We start from the raw sequence: 17,995 nt of genomic DNA, 5'->3' as shown, positions 1-17,995 counted from the left end.
ATAAAACACTACTTTTATCTAAATTAATTATTTTATTTACAATTCTACTCCGATTCTTTTTTTTTTTTCATTCTTTCATCTTTTACATCAAACATAACAAATATGATAACTTTTATCACCACTTTACAATATTTATGTGTTTAAGATATTTCATTTTAACTAATGCGTGATTTCTCGTATCACTATTTTAATACTTTCACATGTGTACGTACAACGAGCCTATCATGTAACATGAACTTCACATATACGAATGATGGACTTACCGTATGGCTTGAATATCACATTGACAAACAAAGACAACATATACCTTAATACCATGTTAAATGTTAGAACAAACATTTAATTTAAAACTAATTAACAATAGGTAAAATAACCCTTTTTATATTAACTAGAGTATAACCCGTGTTGTGCTTTCAAGATACAACTATTCGATGTATGTATAAAATATAAAATTAATTTACATTAATAATAAAGATAATTATCTAAAAGTAAATAATAAATCTATGTATCATTTGCAAACATGAAATTACATTGTAATTTGTGAAAATAAATATTCAAAAATCAATAGATATTTTGATGACTATCTGTCAATTTAACTTGGAGACTACTCTGGTATTGAAAACACATATCAAAATTCACAAATGGTGCTATTTTTCCTATTAAAAACAAAGTAAGTTCAAAAATTTTTTTTAAAAAAAAATATATATATATATATATTAGTTACATGTAAAAAAGTTTAAAGTGAAAACAAAAATAACAAATATAACAAAAAAAAATTAGAAATTTGGTTTGAAAGATAAATGAGTTGAGAAAATAGAAAGAAACAAAAGAAGAAAAACAAAGAAAATGAGGAAGAAAGGGGTGAAGAGAAAAACTAAAGCGGAAACACTAAATAAGAAAGGACAAACAATTCTAGAAAGAGAAACCCAAAAAAATCTTATAAAATTAAAACAATATTAATCAATTATATTCTTAAAAACTAATCCAAAAACCACATCAATTTAAACAACAGAAAATTCATGCATAAAAAACACCATAGGTATTTCATATTTACTTATATGACAATGTTTTCTAAAAAAATGATAAAATTGTAAATGTAATCAATAAAGAAATTAAACATTAATAAAAAGAATAATAAAAAAAATTAAAAAAAAAAAGAGAAAAACTAACCAAATCTCAAAACTCACCAAATCTGCAACTTGATAATATTCTATCAATATGATTTTAATACTATACAATTATAAAGTGAATGGTGGATTAATATTATATTTTGTAAAAATACATTTATCTATGATATTTTTGAATATTCAGAAAGTAATTACAAAAAAAATATCAAATGAGTTGAAAGATAAACATATAGCAAATTAATAATAAAAAACATGTAAATTAAGGAATATTTTCTAGTAAAGGACATATTCTTACTCAAAAGATAATTAAAAATAAACTTATATGATTTATATGAGTTAAGATGAGTAACAGGTAATAACAGTTAATAATTGATACAACTTGGGTAAAGGTGCCAGAAAATTATTGTTTACAATTGAAAGTATAACTATACACTTAATCGTATAAGATAAAAATCAAAGAAAGAATTTAAAAACTTGGATGAAAGGCTTCTAGTTTCTATATGGAAGCAACAATATTATAAGAATAAAAATAATAAAGAACCCAAATAATAAAAATTTGAAAAAATAAAAAAATCATGAAATTAAAAAATAAAATAAGAACAATATATAAAATACCTTTGAAACAATTATAATTGGAAGTTATCTTAAACCTATAAAAACTAAGATTGTACAATAGAATAAAGCAACACTAATCAATCATAGTCCAAAAATTAATCCAAAAATCAAATCAACTTAAAAAACAGAAAAATTCATGCATAAAAGAATTAAAAACAATGGGTAGTTAATGTTTATTTGTATGACAATTTTTCTGACAAAAAAAAAAGACAAACTTATAAATATTATCAGTAAAGAAATAAAATATTAAAAAATAATAACAAAANTTTTCTATTTTCCTTTTTCTTTTCTTCCCTTTCTAACAAATCATGAAATCATGCTATCCATAGTCTCTCATTTAAGACGCCCTGATCATTAACATAAATAAAATATCTGCAAAATTAATAATGATAATTAAACGAAATAAAACAAATAACATACAATCATCAATGAAGAACAAATAAAAAAATCACAACAGGAACAAAAGCAAAAATCAATTACATGCAACCTAAAATCCATAAATTCAAAAACATTAAAAAAAACAAAAATAGACCAAAAATAAGAATGAAAGAAAAAAACCTAACAACCAAATTCTGACTTGAAGAAAAACTAAACAAAAAAACACTATAAACAGACAAAATCTATATTATTAAGCAATATGTTGAAGCTATATGTTCTTTTAATTAATAAATTAATATGAAAAAAATGTATATTTTATTTAAAAATCTATATTATTAAGTAATATGTTGAAGTAAACATAAACAAACAAAATCATCCTCAACATCTTTCAAAATACCTAAAACCTCATTAGTAAAAAAAAATCAAACAAACATGCAAAACCTCATCAGTAAAAAAAATCAAACAAACCTTTTCAACAAATAACAAAATATCACACATGTTTAGGGACAATTCAACCCAAATCAAGCCATCATGTGTCAAACAATTAGGTTATGCAGGTGTCAAACAATTACCCTATTTAGGGACAACTTTTAATATATGTAGATATATTCAAAAATTATCAAATTTAATTGATATGAAATTTTTCATATCACGATTTTGACAAAAACACTGAAAATAAAATGACTTTAAAATTAATTGATAATAGATAAAATGATCCTTTATATATATATTTATATATATATATATATATATATATATATCATATATATATATATATATATATATATGATTTAGTTGATATGAAATTTTTTTATGCCACGAATTTATTATAGTTACCGAGGTTAAAAGACCTTGGGATTTCCTAAGATGTAATTAAATTTCATATATATACCAGCTGCTTGTATGGCAAGAATAATATTAGTATATGTTGCATTCATAAACAAGTACATTGAACTATTCAAGGTCTGAGACACGAATGGAAAAAATCAATTAGTAATTAACAGCGGTTAATAAAGGGATATGAAATGAAACATTTGAAAACTACGGACACTTACCACATTTACACTAATGAATGAACGATTAATAAGAAAGATAGAAATGAAAACAGAGACTTGGGTCTGAGTTAGTGACGCAAGAGCATTTAGGATTGTATTTAGTTTTTGCTAATTTAGTTGATTTATGATTTATTTTCTTTATTTTATTTAGATTAGGATTCTTTTCTTATTTTATTTTAATACTTTTAAGAATTAGTATTTGATTAGGATAGTCATATTCTATTTAGGAATAGAACACCTATTTTATTTAAATATCTTATTAATTACTCTAATTGTATTAGATAAACTAGAAGTAGAGTTTTATTAGGATTTGGGCCTATAATACTATAAATAGGACCATTGAGCTTAGTTGTAAGACATTCAAAGTTGAGAATTAATAAAAAATATTTTTTTAAGTATGAGTGCTTATTTTTTTAGGTTCTCTTTAAATAGTAAGAGGTTTTAATATCTTTGGCCTAACCAATCAAAGTGAGATTTTGGCTATTTTTCACCTTAGTGGAGTTTTCAACCTTGTCAAGATTGGTGATTCACCTTAGTGGGGTTTTCAACCTCGCCACGATTGGTGTCTTTCATAATGTCCAAGTGTTTTTACAACGCCCCGACGTCAATTTGGTATTAGAGCGAGAGGATCATTGTTCGTTGCATAAAGATTCACTGTCAAGTTTCAATACTCTCTGTTCGAATAATTTTATTTATTGCTTTATAGTTATATCATTATCTTTTTTTTTTGCTCTACATCACCACATCATCATCATCATACAATAAAATGCCGTTAAGACGTCAAAATCGTCAAAGAGATGATCACGAGATTGAGATTGCAAAACTACGTCAGCAAATTCAAGAATTACAAGAACAACTCGCAAGACGTGATGCTTAAATCAACAATAACAGCTCTAGTGATGAAGAGAATGACACTAATCCGTTTCATCAAAATTCGTCCTCTGAAGAAGAAATACCTATTCGTCGCCTAAGAACTACTGCTACCAGATATTTGGGAATCAAAGTCGACATTCTTGAGTTTGAAGAAAGACTTCATCCTGATGACTTCTTTAACTGGCTCTACACAGTGGAAAGAGTTTTCGAGCTCAAAGATATTCCCGATGAAAAACGTGTGAAGCTTGTGGCAATTAAATTGAAGAAGTACGCTTCTATTTAGTGGGAAAATCTCAAAAGGCAACGAGAAAGAGAAGGGCGCAACAAGATCAAAACATGGGATAAGATGCGTCGAGAACTCAAGCGTAAGTTCCTTCCTGAGCATTATCAACAAGAAATTTTTATCAAATTTCATAACTTGAGGCAAAAAACAATGTCGGTGGAAGAATATACAATGGAGTTCGAACAACTTCTCATGAAGTGCGATGTCCATGAGCTTGAAGAACAAACTATAGCTCCTTATCTTAGGGGTCTTAATGTTGAAATTGCAGATGTTGTTCAACTACAACCATATTGGAACCTAAATGATGTCATCAGATTAGCATTAAAGGTTGAGAAACAACAATTACAAAAAAGCTCAATGAGTTCATCTAAACAACAAGAATCTACCTCAAACCATGGAAGTCAAAGTCAACAACTATTCCACCTCCAAAGGTAAACTCTTCCAAAACTCCAAACAATAAAGAGACTACTTTTACTCATACTTCTAATGTCAACAAAACGTGCTTCAAATGCCAAGGATTTGGGCATATTGCTTCTGATTGTCCGAATCGAAGAATTATTTCCTTAGTAGAAAAAGAAGATTATGTGAATTGAGAAAAATTAGAACCAGTCTATGATGAGTATGATGACGAAGAGATAGAAGAAGTTTCTGCTGACCATGGAGAAGCTCTTATTGTTCGTCGTAACCTTAACACTACCATAATGACTAAAGATGAAAGTTAGCTTCGTCACAACATATTCTATACAAGGTGCACATCCCAAGGGAAGGTTTGTAATGTCATTATTGATAGTGCAAGCTGTGAGAATGTTATTGCCAACTACATGGTGGAAAAGTTGAAACTTCCAACTAAAGTACATCCTCATCCTTACAAGCTACAATGACTGAGAAAAGGAAACGAAGTTAAGGTAACAAAGCGTTGTTGTGTTCAATTCTCTATTGAAAATAAGTATGAAGACGAAGTCTGGTGCGATGTTATCCCAATGGACGCTTGCCACTTGTTGTTAGGACGCCCATGACAATATGATCGTCAAGCTCACCATGATGGATACAAGAATACTTATTCCTTCATTAAGGATGGAGTAAAAATTATGTTAACTCTATTAAAGTCAAAAGACCGACCAAAGAGACAAGAAGAAGATAAAACACTCATCACTATGTTTGGCTTAAACAAAGCTTACTGTGAGCCAAACCATTTATGTCTCTTATTAGTCTCCAAGGAGAATGAAGTATCTTCACCCATATATGGTCAAACAAAATTGGTCAACCAAAGTTCGGGAAACTTATCGAAAAGCTTTGTGGACAACCATGCCGTTAACAAGACTACAATTAAGTATGATTTTCCTATCCCTCGATTGGATGACATGTTCATTGGCTCTAGAGTGTTTTTGAAGATCGATTTGAAGAAAGGATATCATCAAATTCGAATACAACTTGGAGATAAATGGAAAACAACCTTCAAAACAATGGATAAATTGTTCAAATGGTTGGTATGGACTATGATAGTATGTGGATCCAAACATGGAGTATGTCAAGGCCTACTAGTCAGAGCCGAGTTCTTTTGACCCGAGGAGAATGACGCATGAGCGTCTAGGATTGTATTTAGTTTTTGCTAATTTAGTTGATTTAGGATTTATTTTCTTTATTTTATTTAGATTATGATTCTTTTCTTATTTTTATTTTAATACTTTTAAGAATTAGTATTTGATTAGGATAGTCATGTTCTATTTAGGAATAGAACACATATTTTATTTAAATCTCTTATTAATTATTCTAATTGTATTAGATAAACTAGAAGTAGAGTTTTATTAGGATTTGGACCTATAATACTATAAATAGGACCATTGAGCTTAGTTGTAAGACATTTAGAGTTGAGAATTAATAAATAATATTTTTTTAAGTAGGAGTGTTTATTTCTCTAGGCTCTTTTTAAAGAGTAAGAAGTTTTAATATCTTTGACCTAGCTAACCAAAGTGAGATTTTGACTATTTTTCACCTTAGTGGGGTTTTCAACCTTGCCAAGATTGATGATTCACTTTAGTGGAGTTTTCAACCTCGCCACAATTGGTGTCTTTCATAACGTCCAGGTGTCTTTACAACGTCCCGGCCTCAGTTAGAGATGGTGCGGATGAGGAGGGCCTTATCTACCCACCCCTACCATCCCCCAGCTAGGCCTTACCTCAGTAGTTGCCTTTATTGAACCAATTCGGTAAAATTTGGCACATAATTAACTCATACTAGAGAAATGATTGATGCCTAAATTGTGCATGTAGCCGTCCACAAAATCTTATACAACCAGTGGCTATACCTACAAGATTTGATTAGATTTGCTTTGTTCAAATGAGGGGAAATATGGGCATTTTTCAATCTTTATTTGTATTTCATATTTTTTCATTACCTATAAGGCCTATAAATAAAGGCAAAACAAAAGGATGATAAACAGTGACAATAGTTATTTCTCAATTTTTAATTTTTTTATTATTATATTAATAAAATTTAATATATATAATTATTTTTTAATTATCTCTCATATCAAATTCAAGATTTCTCATTATCTATAAATAACTTCACACGTTTCCAAGATTTGTAAGGCAATCAATATCGGTCTTTTCCCCTTTCTCACTAATAAGGTTATGTCTTGAGTTGGCTTGGCCCGAAACTCGTCAGCTATGATGGTGGATGTAGGGGAGCCGAACTTGGAGAGTAAACCTGATCCAATCCGAGATCAGCCAGGTCATAGAAGAAAGAATCAAATACTCCAACTTGTTGAGCTTGGTTACCATTACTTAGTTTCCAATGTTTTGCACCTCTCGTTCATGGCCCTCTTTGGCGTCATCTTTGCTCGTTTCCCAACGTTTTCTATTGAAGATTTCATGCAGCATAGTGAAAATGAGAGATTCAATCACGTAACAGTAATTCTAATATCGGCTTCTCTTGTTTTCTTAGCTACCCTTTACTTCAAAACTCGGCCAAGTAAAGTTTTCCTAGTGAACTTTGCATGTTACAAGCCTGACCCAACTCAAATTTGTAGTAAAGAACATGCTATGCAGATATCCGCATGGAGTGGGAGATTCACTGAAGAAAGTATGGCCTTCGGAAAGAAAATTCTTGAAAGGTCCGGGATGGGTCAGAAAACATATTTCCCAAAATCTTTAATGAAGGTTCCACTTACAAAGCCTATGACGGACGCGAGTAATGAAGCAGAGGCAGCTGTGTTTGGAGCAATCGATGAGCTGTTGGGAAAGACGAGGATTAAGCCTAGAGATATTAGAATTCTTGTGGTGAATTGTTCTTTGTTCAATCCAATTCCATCTCTCTCGGCCATGGTTGTGAATCGATACAAGCTTAGAGAAAACACTTTAAGCTATAATCTCGGTGGAATGGGTTGTAGTGCTGGACTCATCTCTATAGACCTTGCCGAAGAACTCCTAAAGGTTTGCCAGTATAATTACTATTATTATGTACAAATATAATTATATTTATCCTCTCCAAAAAGAACTGATCATTTAAATTTAAGCAAATTTAAACATGTTAAAATACATGCATGGTATATCTAAACGTGAACGTGATTGATATAGGAATAAAGATGAAATCGCTTAGACTTTGTTTTCACATTTCATTTAACAGGTCCACCCCAACTCTTACGCCTTGGTTGTCAGTACCCAAAACATCACTCATGGCTCGTATTTTGGCAACAATCGATCAATGCTCCTCTCGAATTGCCTGTTCAGGGTGGGTGGAGCTGCAATCCTTCTATCAAACCTATCATCTGACCGCCATCGCTCAAAATATGAACTCGTTCACACCCTTCGCACCCATGAAGTGGCTAAAGACACAAGTTACAAATGTGTATTCCAACAAGACGATGAAGAGGGAATCATCGGCGTCACGCTCTCAAAAGATCTCGTGATGGCTGCAGGGGAAGCCCTGAAAAGGAATATGACTACGCTAGGGCCATTGGTTCTTCCCGTGTCAGAGCAGCACCGTTTTCTTGCGACTTTGCTAGCGAGGAAAGTCTTCAACAACAAGGTAAAACAATACATTCCTGATTTCAAGTTGGCCTTCGAGCACTTCTGCATCCACCCTGGAGGGAGAGCAGCGTTAGATGAGTTGCAAAAAAGCCTTGGCCTTACTGAATGGCACATGGAGCCTTCCAAGATGACTCTTTACAGTTTTGGCAACACGTCAAGCACTTCTTTGTGGTATGAACTGGCTTATTTAGAAGCTAAAGGAAGGGTCAAAAAGGGAGACAGGATATGCCAGATTGGGCTCGGATCATGATTCAAGTGTAACAGCGCTGTTTGGAGAGCGGTAAGAAAGATCAATCCAGCAATGGAGAAGAATCCCTGGATGGATGAAATTGACGTTTTCCCTGTCCATGTGCCGAAGGTTGAACCCGTTCTATTTTAGAACTTTCTGCCATGCATGGTTTAGTATCCTAGGATCTTAATTAGTTCCGTACGTGGAGACAACGAAGAACAAAGATCATTAATTACTTTAATTACCAACCCCCAATTTGTTTCGTTTGAATAACGTTGTCTAATGCAATTTAAAAATAAAGAAATGTACCACCCTATGGACAAAAGCAGTGATATTTGAAGGTAAGTCGTTGTGTGTGGAGATGCGTGACAAATTTGCTGCCCCTAACCAATACCATGTGTGCCAGGAGGCCATAGAAATATTGCCCTCTGTTTCATATGCACGGGGAGACAATTGACCTCTTATTATCGATTCTCCTTTTGCTTGATTTGATTTCTGTGAAAGATTGGTTGATGTTTAAATTTAGATAGGGATGCTAACAAAGCGATTAAGCATGATAAAATATTTTTAAGAAAGTATTACCCCGTAGGCTATTCGGATTGACCATAGTTCTTGAAAATAAAAATACGCTGGATATGAGGTGAACTCATCTCGTAATACAGGAGCTGGAGCAGATACAAAAATGGGGGAGGTCTTTGCTCATTTAAAAGGCAGAAAAAACAGTCACTAGATTGGCGCTAACAAATACAGGATCAATACAAAATTACAGGACAGACATAATGGGTAGTTAAAATCTAGACTCCGCCAGTATGTACAAGTGTGCTTAGGGGCCATGTCCCAATATAACAGTGACTTAAATTAGAGTCAAACCACCAAAAGAGCAGGGTGTCAATTACATGCCCCAAATTCCCCGAGCTGCTGCCATTTTGTTGTTTGGTTTAGAAGTTAGTTCGAACAAAATCCTTGCAAAGGTATCAGAATGTCTACCATCCGAAAAGAGTATCTCCGCAAATGCATTTTCATAAGCTAGCAGCGATTGCCTGTTCTGAGGATCAGATGCAAGGTGCTCCATTATCATCGCAGCTTTCCGGCAGACTTCTGGCACTGGATGTGGTGTCTTGATCACTTTCAGTATACGATCAATAGCCCTAAATTTAGTGAAATGTACACAAAAAGTAGTCACTTCGGCTGCAAAGTTTAATAATAACATGACTATGAATTATCATGACTGGCATCATCGTTATCCCATCATCCACATTCAGAAAAACACAAAAATTACCATCTCTCACTAGCAAGCTTCAATCTGCAGTCCATATTGACATCCACAAGGTTATAGAGTGCACCAATGGCAGCAGCTTGTGCATCAAATGCCTGCAAGCTCAAAAGATCGACTAAACGCTTGTACATCTGCAATTCACCATCAAGTTCTTATTAGAATTTATAACATGAAAGACATTTTCTTACGTAAGAAAATATTGTCAGCGGAATGTTATTAACCTGTGGAACAAAGGGAAGGAGGAGTGGTTCATTATCAGGATTTATAATCATGCGCCCAAGAAATTCAGCAGCTGCACAGTGCCAGGCTTTGACCGGAGATCCAAGCATCCCCATGATAGCTTGAACTGCACGTTTTTCGCTGTTTGGTAAAATGGTGGATTCAATCATCAACCAGAAGTTGGAAACTAGAAAAACATGCACTGAAGCAAGAAGTAGATCAGGGTTCTCACGTTATTTTAATGTAAGATGGCTTTGGTGAGCTAAAGATTCGAAGATCAAGCAAGGGAGCCAAATTTACAATTGTCTCAATGGCATTTGTGACAAGTTCCTCATCCTCTGTCAAGAAAACAAAATTAAAAAGAAAGCATAGATTGAAAGTTTGAAAGAAAAAAAAGAGAGAGACTATATTTTATAGGTGGAAAAGGGTAATAAGAAGAAGAAAAATGCAAATATTTTCTATAGCAGGAAATATAGCCCACAAAGTTCCCATTCCACTGCTCCTGATTATTCACTTTTGGTCTACACATGACAAAGTCAACATTAAAAATTTCAAGACCATTCAAGAAATGCAATAATTTTCCTTTGCTTAACTGCAGCATCTGATGATACCTTTGACACATGATTCCTGATTATTCCCAGTCAGAGCAATGAGCTAACCATGATCTAAGTCTACAATTCTTCAACATCATCCCAGAACCAAAAAAAAGTACATATTTTGAAGGATACAGACATACAGACACACTAAAATGTACATGATGAGAGAGAAAAAGAGAAGGATTGTCTCACCTACGATATGATCTTCTATGCACTGAAACACAGTTTCCAAGCAATGACGATGTTGAGCCATAACAATTTCATTCTCCGGCATGAAAGAGAAGTTGCGAATAATATTAGAAGCAGCAACAGCACACTGCTGTTTTTCTGCTCGCCCCTCATCATCTAGATTAAAGAGACCATCTTCATCAAACCACCACTCTGAAGGACGCAGTTTACTCGTATTCTTCTGTGATGATATTTCTACAGCAGAGGATCCAGACCCCAACCTGCCATACCCGAAAAACAATTCAAATTCATTTTCCACTCCCTCAAACAAACAAGATGACCCTAAAAAAGTGATTTTCAAGCCTACCCTGACTGTGGCAGCAAGGAATTTGATCCCAAAGCCTCATATTCATTGCCAAATCCTGTTACACCAGAATTCGCACCCAACGTTCTAGCCCTAGTTCCCTTTCTAAGCTCTTTAGGCAGAGATATATCACGCCAATCATCTATCTGCTCCACATCACAACCACCAAATCAATGACAATTTAATAAATTTCAATGCTACCGAGAATTCAAAAAAGAAAAGTCACACCAATTTACATTTATAACATGAAATAGACGTTTACAAAGACATAGAGAACACATACAATTTGGAGAAGCGCATCAAGCAAGCCTGGTATTTTCGCTAAGCAGGCGTCTTTACGCATATCATCTTTCTCTTTGAAAGAGAGCAACGTAAGAGTGTTCAAAGCCCAAGTCAACTCACTCTTTAACCCACTTTGAAGTGCTAGAACTATCCTTTTATTGTTTTGGTCTAGTTACAAAAGCAATGACAAGCTTAAAAGTTAATTAAAATTAAATAAATACATATATTAAGCAAATCACTGCAAATTAGCAAAACTGATAAATGAATTAGTAAATGGGCTGCTTTTGTTTTTTAACAAATTCTACCATTTATGTTATAATGTTGAGTTTAGGGTTTATCACCTGCGAAGGAGCTGTGGATTTGGAGGGAAGGACCGAGGAGAGTTGACGGAGCCACTGAATCAATTGTGGAGGCGGAGGCTGCACTTCCAGTGGTGCTTCCGAATGGCCTGCCTCTCTTGGCCTGTGGCGCGGTGGTGCCACCAGCTGCGCCACCTGATTTGCCCTGCTCTCTCTTCTGCATTTGTTTTCCTCTCCTATTTTCGACTCAGACGATTCGCTATAGGGTTTGTGTAATTTACCCGAATCCGCTAGCCCAACATATAATCAATACTTGTAATGGACTTATCATTAGTTTGGGCCGATAAAAATGACGTGAGAGCTCTGAGTTTGGACTAAGCTGTAATATGGGTGAAAAGAAGGCCCAAATTGATTTGGGCTTAAATAAGCATTATTTATTACTTTTTTTTTTAATTGTCAAATTATACAATTAGTTCATGTATTCCATCAGATAATGGATTTAGTTCTTGTATAATAACTTGTAAAAATTGAATCCTTACACTTTTTTAAATTAACAATGTTAATCTAATATGTTAAAAATTTTCTATTATCTATGTTGATATAGCATTTGGTTGCTTTATAATTTAAAGTAGTGAAAAATGTATTGTGAAATAGATAAAAAGTCAATACCACATCAGTAAAAAAATATCATGTTAACATAAATAACAGAGAAAATTTTAATACTATTAATGATTGGAATGACATTGTCAATTCTAAAAAGTATTAGGACTTAATTTTTGCAAATTATTGCACAAGAATTAAATCTATCACTTTGTTAGAATATAGGAACTAATTGCATAATTTAACATTTTTTATCAACTTTAAGGGTTAAATAGTCATTTTGGATCTAACATTTGTCAAATTCACATTACAGATTTCACCTATTATTTCATTCAAATTAAAATACAATTTTTTCAATTTTACCCATTTAAGAAAGATTCATCATAAAAATTAATAAATATATATATATATATTTATTAAGAATTACCTTCACTTAACAATCATTAATTTTATTAATTATATTTTTCAATTTTGTTCTTTCTTTTCCTTAACTTAAATTGATAAAATTCAAAAAATAAAATCTTACTTTGAACAAAATAATAAATTAAGTTTCAAAATGAAAATTTTGACAAACATTAAAACTCAACCTTAGACTCTATTGCCGGTACAAATTGGTATCTAGTATTTACCCAAAAAAATAAAAAATAAAATAAAATTACCAAAATATGATAAAAATTTGGTAATGGTCAAATTAACTAAAACATGAGGACTTATTCATAGCAGACCCAATCCACATGAGGTATATCATAGTCTATAGCATATTGACCACAAGTTTGTGTTCAACATTTTATAGTTTTGTTGCAGAAGGTAAACACATGCTGCTTGTGATCTCATGATATCATCAAAGTTAGTTTTTATTAACAAGTTTTACTTGTTGATAACAATATAGCCATCAATTTATCATGGATTTTTTGCTTTCTAAAAAGATCAAACCATGTAACGAGCAACGTGTCAAAGATAATGGTGAAAATTAAAAGCTCGCTTTGCAAATTGCAACTATGTAGGTAATAGAATTTGATTTCTTGTTTATTTGTTTAGCTGTTCTGACTTCCATTTGCCATAGTAAGTATAGAATTTTGAGGATCACGACGTTAGAAAATCACACACATGCTTCTGATAAAACCATGTTCGATCGAAAAAAATAAAAAAGTTCGGTGAACAACACCATGCATCTACTATTTAATTAGACAATGTCATTTAAGATTTTCGAACATAACAAGATTTATTATTTATAGTTTGATTGTTATGTTAAATGTTTCAAAAAAAAGTAAATAAAATATTTCAATCTCGTATCGAATAGATAAAAAAAATTTTAAAAAATTGATCCATATGTGCGTTATACATTTATTATGTTAATAGTTTGAAAAAAAGAAAATAATGATTTCCTGAATGCTCCACGTGTCAGGATGTCTAATTTTCTTTTCATTTTCTACTCCTAAGCCTGTGCCACTCAACTCAAACCAGGGTTGCTAGCCCATCGGCCCATTGGTTTAATGGCCTCGCTCTTTAAAGAAATCCGAACCCACATCAGATTGGATGGTGGGATACTGTAAAATAGCCCTCTGGGTTTCAACACAGTAGTTCTGTTCTTCACTTTCTATTGCTTATTGGAATGCTTGGTCCTAAAAGAAAAGAGAACGAAACACAAAATTTCGCAGCATATGAAAATGGTAAATGCACATGCAGTAATGCTGCAATGAAAACGTTAGATTTGAAACAGTAAGCAACGAAGGATCTCCACCCAAACGTGAGAAAATCTTCAGTGTTAATCCAAGCCAAACCAACATTATCATGAAAAAAGAAGAATAGTTTGATATCCCACCTGCATCAGCCGGCAGATTTGGCATTAAATTAAATATGTGTTGACACAATCTGGCTTCAGATTACAGTCATTCAAAAGAAAGATAAACCAGGGGCTTGCTTGATTTGCAAAACTCTGTTATATTACACCTTCCTCAATTCAATTATATTTTATTGCTTTGAAAATCAATATCATTAGCTAATCATTGACTTCAATATTGCGAAGGAACCTTCCCTCTTTGTCATGCTCTTATAATCACTTCTCTATAACTACATAATTTAAAATATATATATATATATATATAGTTTTAATAGTTGAGAAGTCAATGGAACTAAAACCTCTAAGAAAATAAATAAATAAATAAGAGCAGTTGGATTCTTGTTTTCTTGGTGGGTACAGGTGGCTTGATCCAACCAACTAACCAGACACTGCATTTAAGTGATTTTGGAATCAAAACAAGGATATCCTTTTCTGATGCCATCACTTGACAGCTCAGTCCTAGATCAATCATGGGTATTCATTTTTTTTTTTTTCTGGTCAAGCTTTCTTGAAACCTCAATTCTCAAATCCATGATTTTTACCAAGTTATGGGAAACTTGTGGCTAACTTGATATCAGCATCAACAACACCATTTCTGTTCACAAACTTCCAACTTGGGTTTCACCTGAAAGGTATATGGATGTGTATGCTTTCTTTTTTTCCAATTCAAAAAAATGAATTTAATTCACTCATATTGAAGTAACCTACCATTTGCAATTGACTAGTGGAGAAATTCTTCATACCTGCTTCCTGATCATATTTGATATAGAAAAATTGCACGTTGTAGATTGAAAGAGAGAGCCCAATCTGATATCAACATCCATTCCCATCTTTAGGCACTTCAAACTACAACAAGCGGGGACTTCTTCAAAATGGCAGCCAAGGTGGAAATCTAGCTTCCATTGAATCGAAAGTGAACATAAATTCTGCCTTAAGCATATTCTGCCATGGCTGCTACATATTCCTCATCAAATCGTGTCAAATGGAAACTAATTTTTTATTTTTTTGCCAAAGTAGAATGAACTATGAATCAGATAATATGCCAAATTCACAAAATCTGCATCCCCACCATTTATCAAATCATAATTTTGTGTTCCTCCTTTTGAAACATGGCCTATAGTGGATCATTTCTAGTGTGAGAGTTGATTTTTAACTGGAATTCTGTAAATTTCATTTATGGTGACAGCAGCATCCATCACCCCTTCTAGGGTTCTTCAGCTACAAATGAATAGCTGAATATCAGAAATCAGAACAGTAACTGCAGCATTTTTACATTTCATATATCAGTCTCGAGTCAGTCGATAGATGGCATCAATTTTTTTTTTTTCTCTTACTACTGTCTTTAGCTTTCTGATATTGTTCCGGAAAATATCTTTAAAACCCTTCTTCATATGGAGCATTAATTATGGTTTTATCACTTTTTTCTTTGTCATAGTTGCATTAAGTTTAACTCAGTGACTTAAATTGATGATCAAATTGGCAGAAGTTTACATCATCTAAAACAGGAAATTTGAAACTTTGAAGTACCTTCCTATTTTTTTTTCCTTGTTCAAGGGATCAAAAATTAAAATATCATATGACTAATCAATTCCTTTCTGACACCAAAAAATCAAATATAATTATCACCACATTCACAATGCTGTTTTGGCCAAATTAATTGCTCTTTTATCCTCGAAAATACCTATCCAAACCGGCTTGGTAGGTCATTCAATGGTTGCAGGTTGGCCAAAATAAGAAAGAAAAACCTACTTTTTGGACCACATTCCTTTTTTTTTTTCTTCTTCTATTAGTGGAGAGGTCTAGGAGAGGATTACAACTTTGGGTTTTAATTTTTCAGAAAAAAAAAATCATTAAGAATTTTATATATGTCATTAATCGTGTTATATAACCTCTCGTAACATGATATCGTTTATCAAAATATAAAAGAATAAATATATCATGAACACCGTGTTAGCTAATTTTTATAAAATCATGATTTTCACACATATTTGTCACATAATAATCAAATTGGAACCAGTTGTAGGTAGACAAAACGTGTAAAATATATGTATACGATTCTCCATTTCCATGACCATGGGAATATGAATTGGTTCCAGTTCTCCATCACCACTAGCATTGATGCCAAAGAAGCCCATCAAGTTTTCAATTCAATCTCAAGCAGAATTACCGATATGATCTTGAGCTAATTGTAAGCCCATTTTTGACCCATCAAAGATCATAACGTTACAAAAGGGAAAAGGGGAAATTAAAAGAGAGGAGGAAGAGCAAAAGAATAAAAAAGTGCAAAAGAGGGAAGGGGTCCAAAGCAGGACCACATGTCACCTAATATTTAAGAGACCATAGTGACAGTGGATAAAAAATGCTTGAATAAAGGAAGAAATGTAAAGGGGGGGACACGTTGAACCATACGATTGGGATAATGGGGCAAAGATGACTAGACCTTTCCTCAACTCTCACACACACTTAAACCACTGTTTTGGATTGGGATGATGATGGTTACATTCCTCAACGTCTGTGTTTCAGGTAACAGCACAAAATCAAAGGAATGTATTTTCTTAGTCGTGTTAGTCCAGTCCATTCTTCTTAAGCTTAGCCTCACTGACTTTGAAAACTTCTCCAAACAAATCAGAAAACAACATGTTAATCAATTTATTATGAATTTACATATAATTTTGACTGAAGGATTATGTTGGAATCTGAAATTGTTGAATTTTGCAGCGAAATGTGGGAAAGACAAAATTGATGAAATTATTAATGGGATAGCTAGTTCCGATTTCGTGTGATACGGGCAAACTCAGTAAAATCAAAATTTACACTCGAGAAGCAATCTTTTTTCCTTGAGACCATCCTTCTGGGAAGAGAAAGAGAGTAGAAGTGGGTGGAGGGTTGCTTTCATGAAGACATTATTAGTATTGTCAAACTTGGGGCAATTTGCTTTTATTGTTTTTGCTTTGAGAGAGAGAGAGAGGGGGAAAGGCAAAGGAAGACCCCACCCTGAGTCTTATCAAACTCGAAAATAAGAAAAGGAACAGAGACCCCACAACTCCTCATTAGTTCTGAGAGCTAGACAACCGACCCTACCCACTTCATAAGAAAATAAAATAATAATTCAGATATAGAATAAAGTAATACAGTAGAAAAATAATAATTCGATAATAATATTATATTTATGAAATAATTTTAAGAATATATATATATATATATATATAGACAGACGGATTACAAATGGCCCACCACAATGATTGTGAGATATATTTTTGTTAGAAGTAAATGTAAAAAGCAATAAAAAGATTCTTCTTTTCTTAATTTTTGGTAAAAGGAATATGGAAAAGAGCCTTGTTGCTGAATAATGTCAGCTGTCTTGGCCCAAAATTAAGGTCAAGGTATTGCCTCAATAAGGGATGCAGCTTTATTTCTCTTATTCAAAGAAAATACTTACGTTAGTAATTTTTTATTCCCAATTGTGTTGTAAAAAAATATCTCCATAATTACTTAAATGGAAATTCTTATCCGAGTTCCCCGACTTCGTAAGGCAAGCGAGGAATACAAAATGTAACAGATAGATATTCTTCTTCATTGACCAGAGTTAGATTTCATCGGTAGTTTGATGAACCGCAATTCGGCTTGTCTGATTTGATCAAATTGGGTTTGAGCCGTCAGATGTTTGAAAGTCATGGAGAGGGTCAAAATTGTCTTCTTTCTCTCTGTTTTTAAGGAGTGCCATGCTACCATTCAACGTTCAATGGAAACTTCACACGTGCTA

At 32.9% G+C, this 17,995-nt stretch overlaps 1 protein-coding gene and 1 pseudogene across 1 annotated transcript; one reads left to right on the top strand and one right to left on the bottom strand.

The window, feature by feature from the left end:
• LOC18603094 lies at positions 7,001 to 8,738 on the top strand (annotated as a pseudogene).
• On the bottom strand, positions 9,262 to 12,079 carry LOC18603093 (armadillo repeat-containing protein LFR). Its single transcript, XM_007034856.2, has 8 exons — positions 11,835 to 12,079; positions 11,495 to 11,661; positions 11,215 to 11,357; positions 10,872 to 11,128; positions 10,316 to 10,421; positions 10,086 to 10,224; positions 9,868 to 9,995; positions 9,262 to 9,736 (listed from the first exon to the last, which is right to left on the bottom strand). Exons 1-8 carry the CDS (start codon positions 12,013 to 12,015, stop codon positions 9,481 to 9,483), a joined length of 1,377 nt encoding a protein of 458 aa, XP_007034918.1. The 5' UTR covers positions 12,016 to 12,079; the 3' UTR covers positions 9,262 to 9,480.

This window comes from Theobroma cacao, chromosome 4, assembly GCF_000208745.1.
Source record: "Theobroma cacao cultivar B97-61/B2 chromosome 4, Criollo_cocoa_genome_V2, whole genome shotgun sequence".
NCBI lineage: Eukaryota > Viridiplantae > Streptophyta > Magnoliopsida > Malvales > Malvaceae > Theobroma > Theobroma cacao.
The sequence above is the reverse complement of the archived record's forward strand: the minus strand, read 5'-3'. Positions and strand labels throughout refer to the sequence as shown.